Raw genomic sequence first — 21,377 nt, 5'->3', positions numbered from 1 at the left:
GAAGAAAATAAGCTTAAAACTCCCTTTTTTTGTACAAAGTGTCGCCAGAAGAAAAGAAAAAATCTTTCCTGTGACTATTGGGACAGTTTTTAGTAGTCTCTCGTCCTTGAGTGTTTAGTCTGAATGTCACAAAGTCTCATCTGATTCAACAGTGTATGAAAACGGTGTTATTGTAGGAGCAGATAGGAGCATTAAAAACCATTATCATGAAAGAAGCAACAGGCATGGATAAAGCTATATTTATAGAAAAAAGGAATCTTCTATAAAATGTTTATTTTTGTTGTTGTCGTGCTTCAGTTTGATATAACTAATTATTAGTAACTCAATCTCTTTATTAAGATACAACCAGCAAATAAAGGAAAGATGTACACAAAATAAAGAAACAAAATGTTCTGAATAAAATGGCGTCTAAAGGAGTAAGACAGTATTTAGTGTAACTTAACAACCCACAACAATAAAAGGCCAAACAGGATACAAACTAAAGTAAAACAGGAAGAACAAGGTCATGTAAGACTAAAAGACTGAGTCCTCTTTAGTTTCAGTTTGAGTTTAAAAAAGACCCCCAGTCTGGTTTCAGTTTGAGCTCTGCATGTAAAGTATCATCTCGATCCCCTAAACAGAAAAAGAACAGTTTTTCCAAGTGAAGACACCGTACAGCCTCCAATTTCTATTCAGTTTTTGGAAGGCATTTTCTAAACAAACAAGAGGACACACTCTGGAGGGTGCGTGACCAGTGGTGAAGTGGTGCCTGAAGAAGTGGGTATACGCTTAATTTGTCCCCAAAATGTTTCTTTTAAGTGGCCCGTCCACCAAAGGATAAATGGCCTCTGTTAAAAACAGTGACTTTTAAGACTGCTCTTGCATATTTAGTCAGTGTGTACTAGCCAATTAGAGACAGAGTAGGAAGGGTCATCCCTTCACCATCCTTGCAGCACACTACAAAATGTTGTCAATAAATCAATGGTGTGAATCAGAGGAGATTTAGAAGTGGGTCACCAGTCTAAGTGGAACCATGGAGGCACAGAGCACCTTAGCAGCCTGATGATTTAAACATTTATAAGAGGGTTAAGAGTAAATGTAATAAAATGATCAAAACACAACAATGATGAGACCTAATCAGCCCCCTGTCTAAGATTGTAAGTAACCCAGGTTAGTCCCTGTCACACCTTTAATACAATTTATGATAAACATTTTACATGTGGTTGTAACAGATGATTAGGCTGCTATTGAATACGTTATATGCCAAATATTATAACAGTAATACATTTTTATTATATTTGGGATTGGGAGAAAACTAATGTTCGGGTGATTTTCATTTTCTCTAAAATACTCATCAGACTTTCTAAAATATTTCTCAGCCATCTTTGAACCTCTCAAACAACCGTGCGCTTTCCTCTGAGTTTTTTTTTTTTCCCAATTATTTTATTTTAATTAATTTTACCCCAAACAACAGACACAATGCAGACAAGACAGTACCAGCAGCAGTAACACATATCTTTAACCCGTCTTACAACAGCACCGTACTGACATTCACATTCCCCCCCTGTCCCGAGCCCAGTGCAAAGCAACATCTAGATGTCATCAAATTCATGTAGAGACAAGAATAATAATAATAATAAAAATACTGAGCTAATGATGAAAGAAAGAAAACAAATAAAAAAAACAAACAAAAACATTCACACACAACAACAACAATTCCAAATAAAATAAAATAATAAATAAATAAATAAATAAATAAATAAATAAAATAAAATAAAATAAAAATAAAAATAAACAAAAACATTCACACACACACAAAAAAAAGACTTAACACTTTGATAACCATAAACCGTGCGCTTTCCTCTGAGTTTTATTTTGACAGTAATAACCGGATATGTGTTGGTTTATTACGCAGGAGCTTGACTGTGAGCTGGTCATCTGACTCTTCCTGTTGGGAGAGAAAAAAGTTTTGAAACCCCACCCTCTCCTCTGAGTGTAAGCACAGACGTAGAAGTGGTTCGAGGTCCTGACGAGTGAAGAGAAGAGACCGAGGAAGAGGAATATGATCACAAGTTCTCATGGAGTTACTGCGCTGTTTGGATACCGACGGTAACAAAATAAAGTGCGTGTTTCTCTGTGGAAACTGTTTGGATAGCTCTTCCTGTTGCAAACTCGTCCTTTCACTGCGTTGTTTTTTTTTAAAGTTGTAAATCCCAGCTCGTAAGTATGGAGTCTCACGCGGTAAGGGATGCGGGATTTCCTGCGGGAGCGCCGCAAAGTTGCGTGCAGACGCAGTTATTGGAGGTTTGGGCTCAATAATGCGAGCTGCTCAGCCCTGAAAGTTGTCGTAAAACACTGGTTGGCTGGACTGAATGCTCCTTTTCCTGCTATTCTTCTCCACTTCTCAGCGCTTCCTGCTTGTGCTGGCCACTGCTCTTAATGGCTAAAAATACATAAAAACTCCAAATGGACAGCTGAACGTTGTGGGAACTTTTGCTATATGTTGTGAAAATTATACAGCAAAAGTTGTGGACGACTTTTATTTTTTTTTGTTCTTTCACTCTGACTGACTCAACAGGTGGCAGTTTTTGAATGAGGGAGAGGAAAAGCTCATTTTCCCTTAATGAGAGGATTCAGGAGCCTCTTAAATACAAGCTGGTGGAATGATGCTTTGGGAAACCACATCACATGAACAGAGAGAAATTCAGTGAAAGCTGAGCTGAGCTTTTACACTTTTTATGGAATTAAAGAAATCTCTTGACTGATCAAGCTTTTGCATTTCATGTCAAGACGGATGAAAGACACTTGCCTTTCGCTCATCTTTCAATCCTCTCCTGAAGCCCACTTGTTGGTCGAGCTTTTGAACACATTTCACTGGTCCCTGATGAACCAACAAGAAAGACAGGAAAGGGAGCGAGGCGCAATAAAGTACTCCTTTGTACTTTATTTTCAAACCCTTTGGGTCCAGAATCAGATCCAGTCAAAACATCTACTCGAGGCTCCATGGAGCCGCTGAAGAACATATTCAGTCGAGGCCCGCTGTCCAACTGGAAAAATTTGGATCAATCACAAAAAGGGAACTTCACCAACCCTGTGTGGACGGCCTTGTTCGACTACGAGGCGTCCTGTAAAGATGAGCTCACCTTGCGTAAAGGTGACCTTGTTGAAGTCCTGTCTCTGGACTCGGAGATATCAGGGGACGAAGGCTGGTGGGCGGGCAAGGTCAACAACAAGGTGGGAATATTCCCCTCAAACTATGGCTCCTTCAAGCCCAATGGATATGGGAAGCTTCCGGGTACTGCCGTGGATGGCGAGCTCAGCCCGGTCGTGGTTGGCGAGTTTGAACCTGACGCGGTGGATTTCCGGGAGCTGAGTTTGGAGGAGGTCATCGGGGTCGGGGGATTTGGAAAGGTGTATCGTGGTACATGGAGAGGCGGGTTGGTGGCTGTGAAGGCCGCCCGCCAAGACCCCGATGAGGACATCAGTGTGACGGCGGAAAACGTCAGACAGGAGGCGCGTTTGTTCGCCATGCTCACCCATCCCAACATCATCGCCCTGATGGGCGTCTGCCTGCAGGAACCCAACCTGTGCCTCATCATGGAGTACGCCTCGGGGGGGCCGCTGAGCCGGGCGCTGGCTGGACGCCGCATCCCGCCGCACATCCTGGTAAACTGGGCCGTGCAGATAGCCAAAGGGATGCTGTACCTGCACTGCGAGGCCATCGTCCCCGTCATCCATCGAGATCTCAAGTCCAACAACAGTAAGTCCTGAAAACCTGCAAGTCATTAACTAACCAAACCAAGTCCATCCTCAGGCATCCGACATGTTCTCGGTCCAGACTCGGCAAAAATCACAGCTTGTACTTCATGACACGGCGCCCCAAAATATGCCAGACACCCTCTCGCATCAGTTTTGGACTGTAAAACAAAGCGGCCATATTGACAAAAAAATATATAGGCAACATCTGCTTGGTGATGTCATAAGCGAGAATGATCCCCTTAGATAAATAAGTGATACCTGTTTCAATACCACGGCAACAAAAAGAGAAGTCCTAATGTGTCATTTCTTGATTTTTAATCCCCAAGAAATTTTAAACAAACTCCTGCTCACCATCTAAATTGCACCTCAAAACATTTCCAATGTGTTTGTGCAATTTAGACAGATCTATGTTATAGATCTATGTTCGATCTGTAGAGATAGACAGGTAGATACACATTTATTACAATGATATCTCAAACGCAGTTATCAAACACTTTGGTTGATGATTCTTGTTGTAGTCCATATAGCGCCCTCTGCTGGTGACAGACGGAGAATGAAACTCAAATGAAATGCCATGTGACTGGTGAGTAAATCTGGTAATATCGGCGCATATCGGAGATAAAAATTAGCCGATACCGAGAGTCACTGGATATGCTGATATCGGCTGGCTGATAAATCGGTCGGGCTCTAATGGAAACGGGTTTATTTTTTTTACGAGTAACACATCAAAGTTTAAAATGCTGGTATCATGACAACCCTCTCACAGACGTCTTTATTACACTTTTAGTGTGACAACATGCCCCATGGCAGAGTTAGAACACAGTGTACTCCTGTATGTGAACGCTTCTCTGAGGGTTTAGAAAAAAAAAAAAAAGTCAGCTTCCAAACTCTATCCAGTTGAGATATTGTCTCCAACCTGTCATCGGTCCAGGGTTTAATGAAGTGGTTTAATGTTAAAGAATAAAAAATGATGACTAGTTGTACTACATGCCCTCTCTTTGGATCGTGTCCCAGTCATGCGGCCTTCCCTTATGTGTTGTTGACAGCATAAAATGCCACAATTTGCTTACAAAGGTCAGGAATTCAAGGGGAAGCTTTCTGTCTCGGCGCCGTCACAACTCACACTTTTGGACTTTGATGCCTTTCGGGTCGGGGGGGGGGGGGGGGGGGGGGAGTTTCGCTTCAGTGTTTGGGGTCCTCGCTGCAGACACGTAGGCATTGGACCTTGTCATTAAAGCCACACTGCAGAGCGATGTGTCCCTGATAGCGAGCTTTTTCCGTCTGCCTTTTTTTTTGCTCAGCTCTTAACGATGCTTTTAGCTAACCTAAACACCCCCCCCCCCCCCCCCCCCCCTCTGTGTTATTATCATTCTTGTGATGCAGCGTATAATCCCTGTCAGCTCTGCACATGGTCCAGAAGATTTTGCAAACCTCCCTCAGCTCGTCCTGTGTGTCACGGCAGATCCTGATAAGCAAAGTGCACCAGAAATAGAAAGACTTACTGGTCACCCCTCGTCTAAAAAGGAACCACAGAAACAATCAGTGCAGGAGGTTCAGGTTCACTGTTTACATTATTCTAGATTTTGTATATTCAAATATTTCTTTTTTTAATTTTACATTATATTTCTAGATTACTGTATTTATGTGTATTAGTAATTTGAGTGTTTATTACATCTGCTCACCCCCCATGTCAGCGTCTTTCCTGACCTCCCTCCACTGGAAAAAAGAAAGCAGATTGTGTGTTAATATAGTGTTTGTATACGAGGCAGTCCAAAGCCAACACAATCCCTCTCTCTGTGCAGTCAGAGATCATATCGCTCTCTTGCCTCCTCCTGCCTTTTTTCTTTCTTTTCTTTTTTTTTTTAAATTCTTCCTTGAATCTTTGTCCCTGGCCTGCCCCTACATGTCTCCGTGTGGCTGTAACCCTGTTGTGCCACTGAGCAATATCCTGTTGTGGCGTTGGACGAGGGAGGGGAGGGAGAGGTTAGGGGGGGTCAGTTTGAGAATGTCCTCTGCAGCGATGACAGGTTTCACACACACAGGTGCATGAGCATCTCGGCATCAGTGCACCAGACATTCTGTTGGAAAAGTCTGAAAAATTCGGGGCGGTAAGGTTTGGCAGAACAAAATGTACTAAAAGTTTCAAATGTAAACCTCGGATTATGGAGTCAGTTCCTCAGAATAATGATGCAAGTTCTTCTTTCTGAAGCTGCCATTTTGCATCGTTGACTCTGCAATCAGACAAAGAGGAGGCGGAGAGACCGATCTGAAATTAAACCCGAATGCAAGCCGGGTGATTAGAAGGAATATGTAAAAGATGCAGGTTATGAGAAGGGGGATTCTCCTGAGAAACAATAACTAAACTTTAACTATATTGATAAGGACAATAACCAAACTTACATCCTTGAATAACATCCCTGAAAACAGTACAATCTCAAATCAAAGCCAGCTGAAGTCGATAAAACATAAAAAGCTACACGATGAATATTTTAAAATCCAATGTAGCTTCATAATTTCACAAATCACAAATCAAAATGTAGAAAAGTGACACAAACTCTCATTTCAACTTTGTAACACTTATTTAAAATCTGTACGTTTGTTAGTTTAGGTTATATTATATTCCTTTTTTTTTTGTTGAGTATCTGAAATAGTTAATAACAGGTTAAAGAAGATCATGCAAAAGACGATCTGTTGATTTCCCACGACAAGATTGCAGCGAACACTGCTGCCTGTACAGCTATACCCGGGGGGGGGGGGGGGGGGGGTGTTCAATTAGCAGCTCCTGCTACTCGCCAGCCGGCAACCTCCGGTCTTGGAAAAATTAAGCTAATGTGGAAGTGTAAAATCCTGCAGTTGGTCGAGTGTCAGCTTGAGGCTGGCTGCAGGAAGTCACATACACATGATGGGCAAAAAATAAATGAACATGTTTACAGCCTGGTACAAAAATCTAAATAGGCTGACGTCACTCAGGCTCCTTTAATATTTACAGTCTATGGGCAAGATACTTAACCTGTGTATTTAATGGGAAACATGCTGCAGTATTTCTTTTTCAAATCAGATCTCTTCACTCTCTCCACATTGGGTAACACAAAGACTTCCAACGAGTGTCAGTGGTTTAAACCTCAGACTTTGAACCTCGACCCATCTTATCTTCAGACAAGGACACATGTCTTACGATGCACCTTGGCATGCTGAACGAGCTGCCTGATAAATATCGAAGGGGAAACCACACACGGCTAACCTCACCGTGTAGATTACATCCATAAATACCCCGTTAACACATTTTAACCAGGAAATGTCGAGATGTAGCACAAAATGGCATGGTCATTATTCATGTGTAGCACTGCTGACTGATGATGAGGCTCCATCAGTCTGTGGTAAAAGCAGTCGCTTCTTTAATCCCTAATATGTACTGTAATGTGTTACATTCAAATACAGAGCGCAGCAGTGTGGTTCTGTCTTTCATTTTCTCCAGAGCGGATTTGATTATGAGCCATAATGTCATAAACATCTCAGGTAGACCGACCTTGAGTGTGAAACAACAGTGTATGCTCCAAGTTTGTATGATTTCAACCTCCTGTAAAAAACAAAAACAAATGTGGTTTTATTCGGGATCTAGGGGAAAAAAAACTACACTACCCACAATCCTAGAGGTTCCAAGAATTAAAAATGTTGATATAAAGATGACAGCTGGGATCAGCTTCAAGCCAACCGCTGCTCTTTGTGTCATTATGACTGAAGATGTTGAGTTTTTAAAAAGCTTTGGTACTTTTTCGATACGTTATATCACTTGATAATACAGATTATATCGTTCTAAAAGACGTGGTATCAAAGTGTCAGAAAATGTACAACTTCCATCCAAAGAAAGTTGTTTTTATCAGTCATCAAAAGAGCTTTATTACTCTGTAGTAATGTATCATATGAAGTTATGTGAAACTCTATCACCCAGGCTAAATGTCCCTAAAGTGAATGTTGTAAAAATGGATTAGTTTTGATTTAAATTTCTTGTTCAGTTCAGTAAAGGCCCTCTGAAGCTCCGTCAGTCCAGCTGTGGTTCATTCTCTGTCAGTTATCTGCACAAAGCCCTCACAGAGCCAAAAGCAGCTATAGGCATCACCGCACTATAAAACTGTGCAGGGCTTTAGTTAGAACTGGTGGGGGTGGGGGGGGGGGGGGGGGGGGGGGAGTGCCAAGCTAAGCACTCGCTGGGCTGCAGCTCACAGGAACCCTTTTTTTTTTTTTTTTTTTTCTTTCAGGAAGAAGCCACAGTTAGATTTTAGATCAACATGTCCTCTTTTTTTTTTTTTCTCCACCGAGTGGACAAACATCTGATACATCCCTCTACCAGCATGTTTTCATTCAGGGCCCCACACTGCAGAGCACTCATAACATCCCCTGTCTGTCTGTCTGCCTGTGTGTGTGTGTGTGTGTGTGTGTGATGTTTGCATGTGTGTGGTGAACTGCACTCACACACACCACCATCCCTCTGTGCAGTCGGGGGGGAAATCATGGGGGCAATTTGTAATTTTTTTTATTTCTAAAGATTTATTTTTTGTGCTTTTTGTGCCTTTATTGGAGAGATAGGACAGTGGATAGAGAGAGAGAGAGTGGGGAATGACATGCAGGATAGAAGCCACAGGCTGGGTTCGAACCTGGGCCGCCCGCTTGGAGGACTACAGCCTCCATACATTTGTACTTTTTTGTATTTGTACTTTATACTTTTGTACTTTTTTGTACTTTGTACTTTTTATTCGAGGAAGCGAAGTCAAAGTTTGATTTTAAGTTTGATGAATTCCCAGCATGCACCTGTATGGTCTTAAAACTAGTGCATTACCATTTCATTTTCATAGTTTGATAAGTGAGGCAATAAAGCAGTTAAGCCGACCGTTAAACAGAAGACAAGACGAGATAAAAATGATATCAAGAGAGGGACGTGGAGCAGTGGCAGGGACGTGTCCAGCACCTTTGTTGACTGGGGGGGGCCAAACTGAGGCACCAATTTATGCAGGGTTGGCATGAAGTCTGCGTGAAAAAAAACACTATGAATGAATTTAAATCTTTAATATCTAAGTTAAAGTAAAAACAGAGAATGGCAATATGCAAATCTTAGTTTAATTCCATAAGGATTTAAAAAGATGCAAGTCCAAAGTCACCGTCGAAAGCTCTTAAAAAAGTGCATGCAGAGTCTTGCATGCAAAAAAAACATTTAGGGGCAACGTTTCAGCTCTGAATCACTACTGGAAGTTAGACAGTCTGCAGGCGTTTGCATGGTTTTTTAGTACAGACTCATTCCTTTTGTACGCTACTGTCTTGTGAAATAGTTGTGCAAAGTATTTAGTGACAATTTAAAGCAGTGTGATGCAACATAGCCCCGCCTCTAACGCCTCTTGCATTTTTGGGATGACACTATTTCTGTAAAAATGAGGGTATCAGGCTTTTTGTAGGAAGGTTGAATTGTTTTCACATATCACACGGCCTCTATGCTGCATGATGGACTTCCATCATCTGTTGGAGGTGCAGGGGTTAATCAGTGAGACTTTAAACGGCTCAGATGGAAACACAATTCAAAATGATTATGAGGAAATTGTGCATTATTACAAACGCTTTAGTGATAAGAGAAATTGTGTGTTTGACTCTCCAATGAGAGGGTGCTTCCAAACTTTCCTAAACTCTCTCCCCCCTCTTTTGACCCCCCCCTAATGAGCACATTTATGCATTAGCTAAGTGATTTTATTCTGCAGAACTTTCAAATGTCAGAGCAGCAGGAAAGTGCCTCGTCATGAGCCAACCCATCCATAAACATGGCCGCACGTTTGCTGACTCCCACATCCGAGGGGTGCCCGAGGGGTCCCGGGCGGGGGAGGAGGGGGGGGGGAGGGGGGTCACCTGGGGTAGAGCTCAGCTGGCTTAGACTCAGTGTGTTTGGGTGATAAGGCAGAAGGGGAGTTTGTTCCTCCTGCAGTCTTTGTTTGAGATCAAAGAGAGGCAGGCAGAGAGGAGAGGACCTCAACTCACCTTGGACTGAAGAGAAGCGTCTTTTAGTTCATGCTTTCAGAAGACATTTTTTAATCTCAAAAGAAGGTTTCAAATGTTTTTTTTAGGAGTTGCTTAAACACCTAGAAATGTTCTTTTTGGTTCCAAGTAAGATGTAAGAAAACATCGTCATTAATCATGTGTGCGGGAGTAAGAAAGTGGTTGGTTCACTTGGGTGTTTCATGATATTATCCAAACACAGTTTGGACAGATGTTTGTCCAACATGAGTCTGGTCCTGCTCGAGGTTTCTGCCTCTTAAAGGATGTTTTTTCTTGCAGATGTATCTTTGCTAAATGTTGCTTAGTGTTGTTTTCATTGTGGATTCATGTTGTGCAGATAATATAACACAGAGTAACATCTCATACCTGCTCTTTTTTTTAAATCTATTTTTTGGGCTTTTTATGCCTTGAATGTAGAGATATGACGTGGATAAAGTCAAATCAGGGAGAGAGAGAGAGAGAGGGGGGAACGACAAGCGGGAAAGGAGCCACGGGTCGGATTCAAACCCGGGCCGCCCGCTTGGAGGACTACAGCCTCCGTATGGGCAAGCACACAAACGATCGATTGATTGATTTCATGTTTTGAGATTCTGCGTCATTTCTCAGAAGCAGAAATCTTTTTGAGCTAGTAGTTTACATGCAAAGATATTATTTTACTGAGGAATTAAATTGTTAATTCATTTCCACGAGGAGCAAAAAAAAAAAGCTGAAGTTGAAAGTAAAAATCTGTCGGCACAGTAAACTTATTTCAAAGTTATAATTTATGCATGGGGCTGGTTGTTCTTCACACCTCATGTTTTAAAAAATACATGAAGTTTAGCAATTTGAATGATTACCATGATGCACTCTTGGAGAACATCTGGATCAATATTTCATTTAATCATTTCGATATCAGACATCAGGCTGAGATCGATATGTAACACATTACCTGCTTCTCGACAAGCATGTATAAATACAAAATGAGATGAGCCCACCCACGCTTAGTCATGAAACCAGCAGTGCTTGAGTGTGTGTACTGGTGTGTGTGTGTGTGTGTGTGTGTGTGTGTGTGTGTGTGTGTGTGTGTGTGTGTGTGTGTGTGTGTGTGTGTGTGTGTGTGTGTGTGTGTGTGTGTGTGTGTGTGTGTGTGTGTGTGTGTGTGTGTGTGTGTGTGTGTGTGTGTGTGTGTGTGTGTGTGCAGGATGAGCGAGTGGGCAGAACAACAGCAGGGAATAGCAGATAAAAAAACAAAACAAGAAAAACATTGAAGGGTCAGATGGACAGGAAGTAGAGATGTTTCCAGAACTCAGCCGGACTGAGATCTGTTGTTTTTCTTCCCTCTCCACTTCGAAAGACTCTCACAGATCACAAGGCAGCTCCCATGCAGATGAGCAACAACAAAAAAAAACAACACCTTATCTGTTTTTGTGGGAGTGAAGTTAGTGATGAGGATCGGGATTCGTTTGTTTTGGACGGTTCAACGAGATGAATAATCGTCTGTGAAGTAAACGGCTGACTTTGTTGAAGTTGGAGAGGAGTCGTTGACATTTTGAGTTCAGACTTTTTGGGGTTTCATGAAGGTTTAATAAATAACACAATGCATTAAGATTTCTACAAACAACTGAATCTATTATTGATGATAAGTTGTGCTATTTAATTTTCTAAACCAGGAGAGTGAGCAGTTAAGAGTTGGGTTGTCACTTGTTAAAGCTGGTCTACCTGCTGAAAGTGTGTAAACTGATGTCTCGCTTGTTTTAAGTCAGCGATAATTAAAGGAAGCAGGCTGTGGCTGTGAATCCTGCTCAACAGAGAGGCTGTAAATAAATACTTAAACTCTTAATCACTGCTAACTGTAGCGCCGCTAAAGCTCAACTAATTAATGAGAAACACCGTCTATTTACGATAAATCCTTCACAATAAAACCCCCCCGTTGTTCTGTTCCTGGAATGCTTTTATTTTGACGGGGTCGTTTCAGGAATTGTGTTGGTTCAGCAGCAGCTAAGCCCAACTCAGCAGAAGTGAAAATGAAACGTAAAACCACACGATTAAATGACAAGCTTCAACTTCATGAACACAGAGCACTTAGTGATTTCATTGAAAGATGCTTCTCTGGTTCTGTGCTCAGAAATGAGTCGAGTATCTCAGGCGTGTTAGAGGGGGGGAAAAGGAGGGTCATTGAGTTTTAATATGCATTGAAATGCACTCATTTGAGTCAAACACATAGTTTAACTTGTACAGTTACTGCAAAAAGCCAAAAAAGAAGGATCCTTACTTTATGAAAAACGGAGAAAACTTTACATCAGTATACTTTTTTTTGCTTCAGAGCACCGTCTCTCCCTCCCCTCTCTTCCTCGTTACCTTGACTTGGAGCCTCTGGGGTCGACCCCGTAATGACCCCCCCCCCCCCTCTCCGAGCTTCTAAAGAGATGCTTCTAATGAAGGTTAAATATCAACGCATGTGAACTGGAGCTTTAGTTAATAAGTCAGCGTTTTCAGGCAGCTCTTTGGATTTCACCAGGCTCCACATACTTTGCACAGGGAATCATTTATAACCCCCTCCTGACAAGCTGTGGACGTCCACAGACAGAAGGATAACTTGTTTGTGTGAATGTGTTGGAGGCCATGCTTTGAACTTTCATGCTAATGTGAATTAGCTTCTAGCTTTTAATCCACTATCTGTTTTGAGCGATAGAAGTATGTGTTGTAAGCCAGGTTAGATCTCCTTCTTACAAAATGTAAAATATGGGTTTTCCGTCGGCGACTTTCGGGGTCGTCGCGGTCAGTGAGAGGAATCTCTTCTCTCTGATTGGCTGTCCGGAGGTTTCATCTCCAGCTTTAGTCATTTGAAAATGGTTCCACATTAAAGGTGCAGCCACATTAAAAAGCAGTCTTTCCCCATTCCCTAACCCTTGGTATTTTTAGAGTGACCCAGTTTTGAGATCTGGTGGTGTGGATAGAGACGTCAGGTGTGAAGAGTTTCATGAATTACAATAATGTAAGCAAGGCGACACTTCCTTCTGTTTCAGACGCCTGTATTGGAATCTTTACATGAAAAAAATACATTTAAAATCAGTGTATTGTCTTTAAGTTATCCATACGGTTTCATAAATCATAGTAGCATACAGAAAATTTGACATTTATTTTGCACACACACACACACACACACAGTAGCATACATTACCTGAATAAAATGCCACAGTTAAAGCAGTGGAGGTCAAACCGGTCTAACCTGATCATTATCATCCTTTAAAAGTAGAGCACAGAGAGAGTTTATTCTGCTCATTGAAACGTTTATTTTAAACTGTAGCAGAGTAAAACAACACCCACACAAAACCTAAACATGAAGTTTTACTAATAACAGAAACGTGGTGTGAAGGATGTGACTTGAACTCGAATCGACTTTATCTCAACTTGCATCAAATAAGGAAGAAAAGCGTCCTCAGGCTGATTGTAGGATCTATTCCGGGCTATCAGCGAGTGGAGGCCTGGTTTGCAAACTCACTGACGTTGCCTAATTCCTCTCTCAGTAAACAACTTCTGAGCTGAGACGAAACTACAGCGGAGTGAGTGCTGGTTTCATCCTCTGCACTATGATTATGTCCAATCATGTCTCCCTCCCTCTCTCTCTCGCTCTCTCTCTCTCACTGGTTGCCTGGTCAGAGGTTGCCAGACTGTCTGTCAGCCTATGGCCTCGTCCCTCAGGGGGACAAAGCTCCCGTTCTTCCTGGGGAAAGCCCCCACCCTGCCGGAATTCTCCCTTCGCCTACGGGTGCAGAGCAGGGAGGGGAGGAGAGGCAGGAAGGTAGAGAGAGCAGAGAGGTTAATCCAGTGTGGGTATTTAAAAGCCATTACTGATATGCTCGTTTATACCCGGACAGAGAAGACACATTTTGTGTTCACTCTAAAGTGTTCTTGTTGAGCTGGACACATACGGGGAGACATTACAGACACTGATAAAGCAGTGCATATAGTTACATTTTATGAACAAAATTATGATTTTTTGTGAACCAATTTTTCACCAACAACCTGAAACAATTTTGTAATGATATGTTGAACAAATTTGCAGCATTTGGAACAAAATTTGTAAAGTTGTGAACCAATTGCCAGGGATATCGGGAACCAATAAGACTTTGTAAACCAATTTTGCCAAGACATTATACATTTTTAATGATATGTAGAACAAATTTGCACATATATCTATATATATATATATAGATATATAAACATCGCACTGAAAGCAAGGACATGTGTAGAGTTGAAATGCGTAGACAGGATTTTTATATGACATCAGAGTGCCTCAGACTTTCTGTTGAGACTGCCTCTCCACACTTCAAACTTTGTTTGTCATCAGGACAGTTAAAACTTTTTTCTTAGCTATTTGATTTTTGTCCCCTGGTCTTGAAGAGCACCCATTTCCTCAATTTTTTGACACAGTGCAGCACTCACTTCTACCTTTATTCCTAAGGACATTTATGTTTGGTAGATTATGTCTTTGTTGTAAGAATGCTTCTTGGCAATAAATCTTACACCGTTTGAATGGTGCCACATTTGTAAGGAACATGCATTTGTGGGATGAGCAGCAGAGCTGAGTGTGTGGGTTGCGTCCATGAAAAACTTGCCAAATCTTCTCTGCCAATGCCAAACAGCTTATTCTGCTGTTGACTCTTGTTTTGAGCTTCTAAATCACCCCAAGTGTTATTAACCACATTATATGTTCAGTGCAAACATTTTTATATCAACACACATCAAGGAAAGCCACACACTGACGCTCGTGTATCCGTGAGGTCCACATCTATCTGCACATATCGGCTAAACCACCTCTCGGTCGGACTGTAGATTTTTATCTCTGAGTTATTTGGTCTCAGTCTTTTCTTCTATGAAACTTTCTGTTTTTTTTTTTTTTTTGGACAAATCTGTCAATATCCACCTGATAAACTCAGTCCAACTCCACCAGAGACCGGAGAGGCTGAGAAATGGTAGGACTCCTGAGAACTGCGGTGAGAGATGGAGACGTAGCTTGGGCATCATATTCTAGAGAAAACATAATTAAGTGAGGTGCAGAGTGAAGAGGCAGAGGGCGGCTTTGTGCAGCTGACTTTAGCATCTGGCATGTTATCATGGCAGGGCTGGACGGTAAGAGGAAAGACTGTACAGCAGCTGAAAGGTTACAGTCTCTATCCATGTGTGCCCCCCCCCCCCCCCCCCCCCCCTTTGTCCTTGAGCAGGACGTTGACCCTTCACAAACTTCTGCTGTGAATGTAGTTTTTTAAGTCACTTCGACTTACTGCAAAACGTTCCTTATTTGCACGGCACAGACGCAGCTAACAATAGTAGCATCATTTCCAAATCACAGTTAATTCAACAGTGTCTTTTATTTCCTTTAGTTCACAGATGAAAACTCAAACAGACTATTAATTTCTAGCAAATCAAGCAAATCAAGACTCAACAAGCTGAAATGACAAAAGAAGCTAGCTTGCTAACTAAGCTAACATTAGCTTCAAGAGTTGGTTAAAAAATCTGCATCCATGCAACTTTTTCATGATTTTGGTTGCTTGTTGTAATTTAGGAGTGTTTTAATGCGCTCCTGATGAGGACTTACATAATATTGATATATATAAAAGTTACTACTTTATTAGCTAATTAGCACGACACCTTCATGATTTAGCTTCTCCATTTGTAGCTGGTAAACATTATTTATCGCAGTATTTACACGTTGGCTCTCGTAAAACATGAGTCGTTTCCACTCATCTGATTTTGTGTTTTGCAATACTGTCCTTTTGTCTGTTATGATTTTCTTGAAAAACCGGGTTATTACATTGGCAATGATGTCAGAGCCAGTTGCCTGGAAGCATTTTCATTCATCTGAAATCTCACCAGTTATTTTAATGAGAGGTTGAACTGGTTTTTGCGTACAAGGCCGCGTTTCACTAAGCTGTTATGAAATCCAAATACACCTCGAGCTATAGTCCATGTTTTCCCAGGATGTACGTAGTTCTAGTTTTTATAAGTCAGGTAAGATTGTGCTCAATCATTCCTGGAAAGTCTCAATCGATTAAACCCTGATGTTTTGGATTCTAGGTAAGCTAACTGTTGAGTCATTACCCGCACCGCCGCAGCTCCTGCTGCTGCAGCAGCTGCTGTGAGGAGTCACGTCTGAAACTGACACTCTCTTGTCTCTGAACAACAAACAATAGCAAACAGAGTCCTGTTGCCGTGGAGATCGGTCACAGTGTTTTTGTGGCGACATTGTTGGTTTCGCTATCAGGAGGACTTTCTGTCTGGGCAAGACTGATCTAGTCTTGATACTTATCCTCTGAAGGAGAGGTGGGTTTCCTGCTCTCTTCACCACTTTTTTCTTTTAAAGCACCTCCTCAAAATGATACCAGGTGGGAGATAACAGAGGATGCACTGTGCACCCTGATTGTAAAATCCCATAAAATGTTATATAAATCAAATTTTATAAGGTCCAAACTTGTTTTTCTTGCCTTAAATCCTGACTCCCGTTTGTGCATGAAGGGTCATTAAGGTCGTCCGTGTTCATTCCCCATGACTCCCTCCAACTAACCCCCTCCAGACTACTTACAATCTTCTAAACTTTTAGGTACACCTTTTTGAAGTTTTGCAGCATTAGTGTTATGTGGGTCAGCGTGAAGTTCTGTGTTGTAACCGGCCGTCCAGTAAGAGCAGCTGACTAACAGTGCAGTCGTGGTCAGTGTGATGGAAGCCGTAGGAAGGAGGAGGCGCTGCTGCTGAACTGTGGATGCACCCTGCATGAGCTCAGGAAGTGGAAGAAGAAGAATGTGGTCGTATGTGTGCTGAGACTGCTAAAACGCTTTCTGTAGCCTGTGTGCATAGGCATGTTTGTTTCTGTGCTGGTGTAGGTGAGTGTGTGTAAAGGTGGCAGAGGCATTGACAGCCTCTACCATTTGTGTGACATCATGTTTCCCCCTTTTTCCAGCATACCTCTGAGGATGCTTAAAAAAGAGAATTAGAAAAACCTGGTGCACAGACAACTTGAAGGTAGAGCCTGACTGATTTATCAGCCAGCCGATAGTAGTGGCCGAGATCGGCTCATCCAGTGACCATCGGTATCGGCTAATTTTATCTCCGAAATGCGCAGATATCTAGATTTATTCCCCAGTGAAATAGCATTTCATTTGAGTATCATTGTACTACAATAGCAGTTCTCTTTCACCAGCAGAGGGCGCTGTATGGATTACAACAAGCATCATCACTCCAGAGTGTGAAGCGGTTATTTTCCAGTTGAGTGACCATCTTCTCTTTGTTTAATATCTGTTCTTGTATATCTATCGCTACAGATCGATAGATAGATCTAAGAAAAATATCGTCCGACATATCGGTATCGGATTTATCGCTCCCTAATATTGATAACGGTATCGGCCCTCAAAATCTCGGTCGGGCCCTATTAAAGGCTGCAGAGTATTTAAGATATATCGATATATTTTCAAACGAGATACAGGGTCAGACTGTATCGTCTGTTCCTCCTCTCACTCTCTGACCCTCTTCACCCGGCTCCGCCTCTCTTCCTCTCTGAGATAAACTAAAAAAAAAAAAGCCATGCATAACTAAATAAACAGCTGTTTGTATTTAGTTTTGCAGGAAACTAATTTGTTTATTTTATTTCATGAAGGAGCTTTTTTTTTTTTTTTTTTTAACATACTTTTTATTTGGCAATTTTTTGCCTCTAAAGGATGAGACTGCTGAAGAGAGACAGGAAGTGTTTGGAGGAGATAGAGAGGGGACGACATGCAGCAAAGGGCCGAGGTCGGACTTGAACCCACGGTTCTGCGACGAGGACTATCGCGACTAGCCCTAGTTTAAACATTAAACCCTGTCATTTTCTTTTTCATTTATTTCATGATAATTCACTCGATTCATCAATAACAGAACAAATGATCATATTTTTGCATCCAGACTTTTGAAGAACTTGTGTATAATATAATATATATACAATTGTGTAATCACAAGCGCAAATCGGTTTTTACTTCAGACACACAAAGTGACTATTTATATCAAGATTATATTTAAATTTAAAGTGACCGATAGAATCCAACAGGATTGTGCAGAAACACTTAATAATAATAATAATCTACCTTATCATATTCAAGTGACTAGATAGGACAGCTGTCAGAGCACACCCTGTGTGTGTGTGTGTGTGTGTGTGTGTGTGTGTGTGTGTGTGTGTGTGTGTGTGTGTGTGTGTGTGTGTGTGTGTGTGTGTGTGTGTGTGTGTGTGTGCGTGCGCGTGCGTGTGCGCGTGCGTGTGTGTGTGTGGGAATGACCAATGGCCCTTTGATTCGATGTTACAACACAATATGCTTGAAATGTGAAATATTTTGTGTCGTGTGAACGTTCATTTGAAAATATTTCAGCTTATTACCTCTTTGCAACCAAACAGAGCATTTATCCAACAACTTTTCTTTCATAAGCGAGGGCGTTTTTTGTTCCAGATTGCTTCAAAACGATGGGTAACACAAAACGGTGTTGTATATAAAGATGGATAATGTAGCATTGTTTTATTGAAAAGTGGCTCTTTCCTCCATATACACACATTCAGCTGTGTATGTTGGTGTGTGCAGTGGTTTCCCCAACTTGAGTGTTTTGCTAAAATATGGGCACAGAATGTGAGTGTTAAGTGTGTGTGTGTGTGTGTTTGGTCGTGTAGAATGAGCGCTTTGTGTGTGTGCACCATTATCCATAATTCTGCTGTCCAAGCCCGGGCAGCCACTTTTAGCTGTGCCTGTTTCACTCCATCATATGATAACCATCAGCATTCAGCACCTCTCTCTCTCTCTCGCTCTCTCTCTCTCTCTCTGTCACTCTCTCTCACTCTCTCACCTCTGCTCGCTCCACCACAGCACCTACACCCCTCTCGTCTGTCTGTCAGTCTGCTGCCACGCTCTTCACACCAGTTTCCTAAAAATAGCTCGCTGCGTACTGAGCACAACGAAACAGCAAGCAGGCATGACAACAAAAACACCTCCTGCTTTTCACATTTGAAAAAAGAAGCCCCGCCACCGGAGGCTAATTGGGCTGATACCCACGTCACTTCCTGGAAGTGGGGGTCACGCAGCAGCGAGCGAGAGCACGGGCGGAAATAAGGGGTGACTGACCGCGGCTTGTTTTCAGCAGACGCTGACCAGCAGGCGGACAAAAGAAGTGGAGCAAGGGATCAGGGCCTGTTGCAGTAAATACCAGCACACACACACACGCTCTCCCTCGTACAGCAGCACCACCTCCACCTCCCCGAGGCTCCGTAGAATTGACAGAAACAATGACTCAGCTGTAGAACGGACAGAAATTGATTTTCTGCAGAAAAGGTCAAATGAGTGGTCACTTTTCTTTCTCCCCTTAGTGGTTGTTTTTGTTTTGGCCATTGGCTACTTCTGCTGTTTTATTGCTTGTGCCTTCATCTGGAGGCAGAAGTCGATGTGAAACTTTGTGATGGACTTACCTCGCTGCACTTTTCCTCAAATTAACAAGCTGGTAGAAAGCAATGGAGGTTGTTGAGAAGAAGACTCCGTTGATTATTATTTTTGTCGTCAGTGCCACGGTTTTGCTCCGTCGGGCAAAAGCGTGCACACGTGTTGATTTGTCTTACTGAGGATGATTTGTTGTTTTTTTTGTGCCTGTTTTGGCATTATGTTGTTGTGTGTTTTATTTTGAAATTGACCAGACGCTCTGTGCATTTCCTTGTCTCACTTCCTGTCCAGCTCGATGTATTTTGTCCAGCTCGACGTGTGCACTGAGTAAAGTGGCAGCGAATGGCGAGGTAGTGCGCGGCGCTGATGGACCGCGGCACGCACAAAGGATGTGGAAATTGGGAGTCATACAGATAAATGTGAACCAGCGATTAGCACGCCTGTTTATGCACTGAGCCTTTATTTTAATGTAGTAGCTATCTTAACATTTTCATTGGAGGCTCAGATCGATTGTTTCCTTTCCAAAACCGAGTCCAGAACCAAGGGTTAAGTATCAGCCAATACGGTGAATCCCTCCAATACTAGTGCAAATTAAAAAAAAGCCTGAACATTTTGGGACTGAGCTGCATGTGTGGGTACAAACAACAAATGTCTTCTCTCACTTTTTCCAGTCAGACACCTCGTGAAAAGCTGCATGAAGTAGAGGTGAGCTGATTGGTGAACACAGCAGGTAACGTTCAGGAACTATGAGCGAGCAGTCGGTTCAGTCTTCATGCACGTAATGAAGTTGACCCATGCTCTTTTTTGCTTGCCAGCATGTTGTTCAGTTCTGTGGTTCATACTGTGGATTCACTCGTAGCGTATTTGAAGGCAAAACCTGTCAGAATAGCGTCTTGCTTTTTTCACCATCCTGGATATGTCGTGTACATTACTGTCCATGCTGACTTCAGGACATCTTTAATTACTCTGACTCAAAGGATGGGACATGCATAGTCCATGGGAGGTGTCTGTATGTGTGGTTTCTGCAGAACTGGGTGCAAAAAATTTGTGGAAGTACATTATGAAAGAACAGTCTCCACACACGCGCACACACACATACACACACACACACACACACACACACACACACACACACACACACACACAGAGCAGACAACACAACCTCTTGTGATGCATTCCTTTGTGACGTCAAACCTTGCTGCCTCTGGGCTGCGAGGCACAGCACAGGATGTCTGAGAGAGAGAGAGAGAGACAAAGAGACCCCGAATCCTTCAAGAGAGAGAATCCTTCATGAAATACATTTCACATTTGTGTGGTTTAAGAAGAAGAGAAACTTGGGAAGAAATGTCAGTGAAAAACAGTCACAAAAAAAAAGGAAAAGAGTGCCAAGCCCAGAAAGTCTGAAAGTCACTGCAAATAGAAACTTCCCTATAATAAGTGGAATTCTTTGCTTGCTTCTCCTCCCTGCGTTTGACGGCCAGCCTTGCCCTGCAACGATGCCCGGGCCTTGCCAACAGAAGGGGAAGAGAGAGAGGCGCACGGGCTGCCGATCATACCGAGGAGACATGTGATGTAGAGTCACACCGCAGCAACCCACATCCTCAGCATTATATTCTATTTTCATAGAAACAAAGCGCTCCGACACAGCATGGGCTTGCATAACGCTGGCTCCTCACCAGAGTGTGTTTTCTCAGAGCTTATTGCCTTTTTTTACCGTCTGTTACTTACTCATCTTTTTTTTAATTTCAGTTTGTACATCTGTGTTTGGACAGAGACTTGGCTGCTTTCAGGTGTTATCAGTAAAGTCTGAGTTTTGTTTGAGGGGAAAACACACCTCCCATTCAAAGCAACACTAAATATTTCCCGGAAATTCCCGCGGGGCTTCGTGGAGCATTGTGTGTTTTTTTTCAGGTTTATTTTCAGGATTTATGTGCCTTTTATTTTAGAGAGAGGACAGTGGATAGAGTCAGAACTCAGGGAGAGAGAGAGAGAGGGATGACATGGATGGAAAGGAGCCACAGGTTGGATTCAAACCCAGGCCGCCCGCTTGGAAGACAATGGTTTCCACACTTGGGGCGTGCACACTAACCACTAGGCTACCGACGCCCCACATGGAGCATTGCTTTAGTGATTTATTTTAGATCAAAAAGCATTCACACATCTACAGTAAAGCTGGGCTAAATT

The 21,377-nt window shown here is 42.3% G+C and overlaps 1 protein-coding gene across 1 annotated transcript in view; it reads left to right on the top strand.

Annotated features, from left to right (window-relative positions):
• The first annotated feature begins 1,890 nt into the window (after positions 1-1,890).
• The window catches only part of LOC132958839 (mitogen-activated protein kinase kinase kinase 11), a 56,949-nt gene continuing 37,462 nt past the window's right edge, over positions 1,891-21,377 (top strand). The window contains exon 1 of the mRNA XM_061031913.1: positions 1,891-3,739. Coding sequence (XP_060887896.1) covers positions 2,983-3,739 — 757 coding nt within the window. The 5' untranslated portion in view covers positions 1,891-2,982. The remainder of the gene's footprint in view (positions 3,740-21,377) is intronic.

This window comes from Labrus mixtus, chromosome 23, assembly GCF_963584025.1.
Source record: "Labrus mixtus chromosome 23, fLabMix1.1, whole genome shotgun sequence".
NCBI classification, from domain to species: domain Eukaryota; kingdom Metazoa; phylum Chordata; class Actinopteri; order Labriformes; family Labridae; genus Labrus; species Labrus mixtus.
Note: the sequence above shows the minus strand (reverse complement) of the source record. Positions and strands in the feature narration are given on the sequence as shown.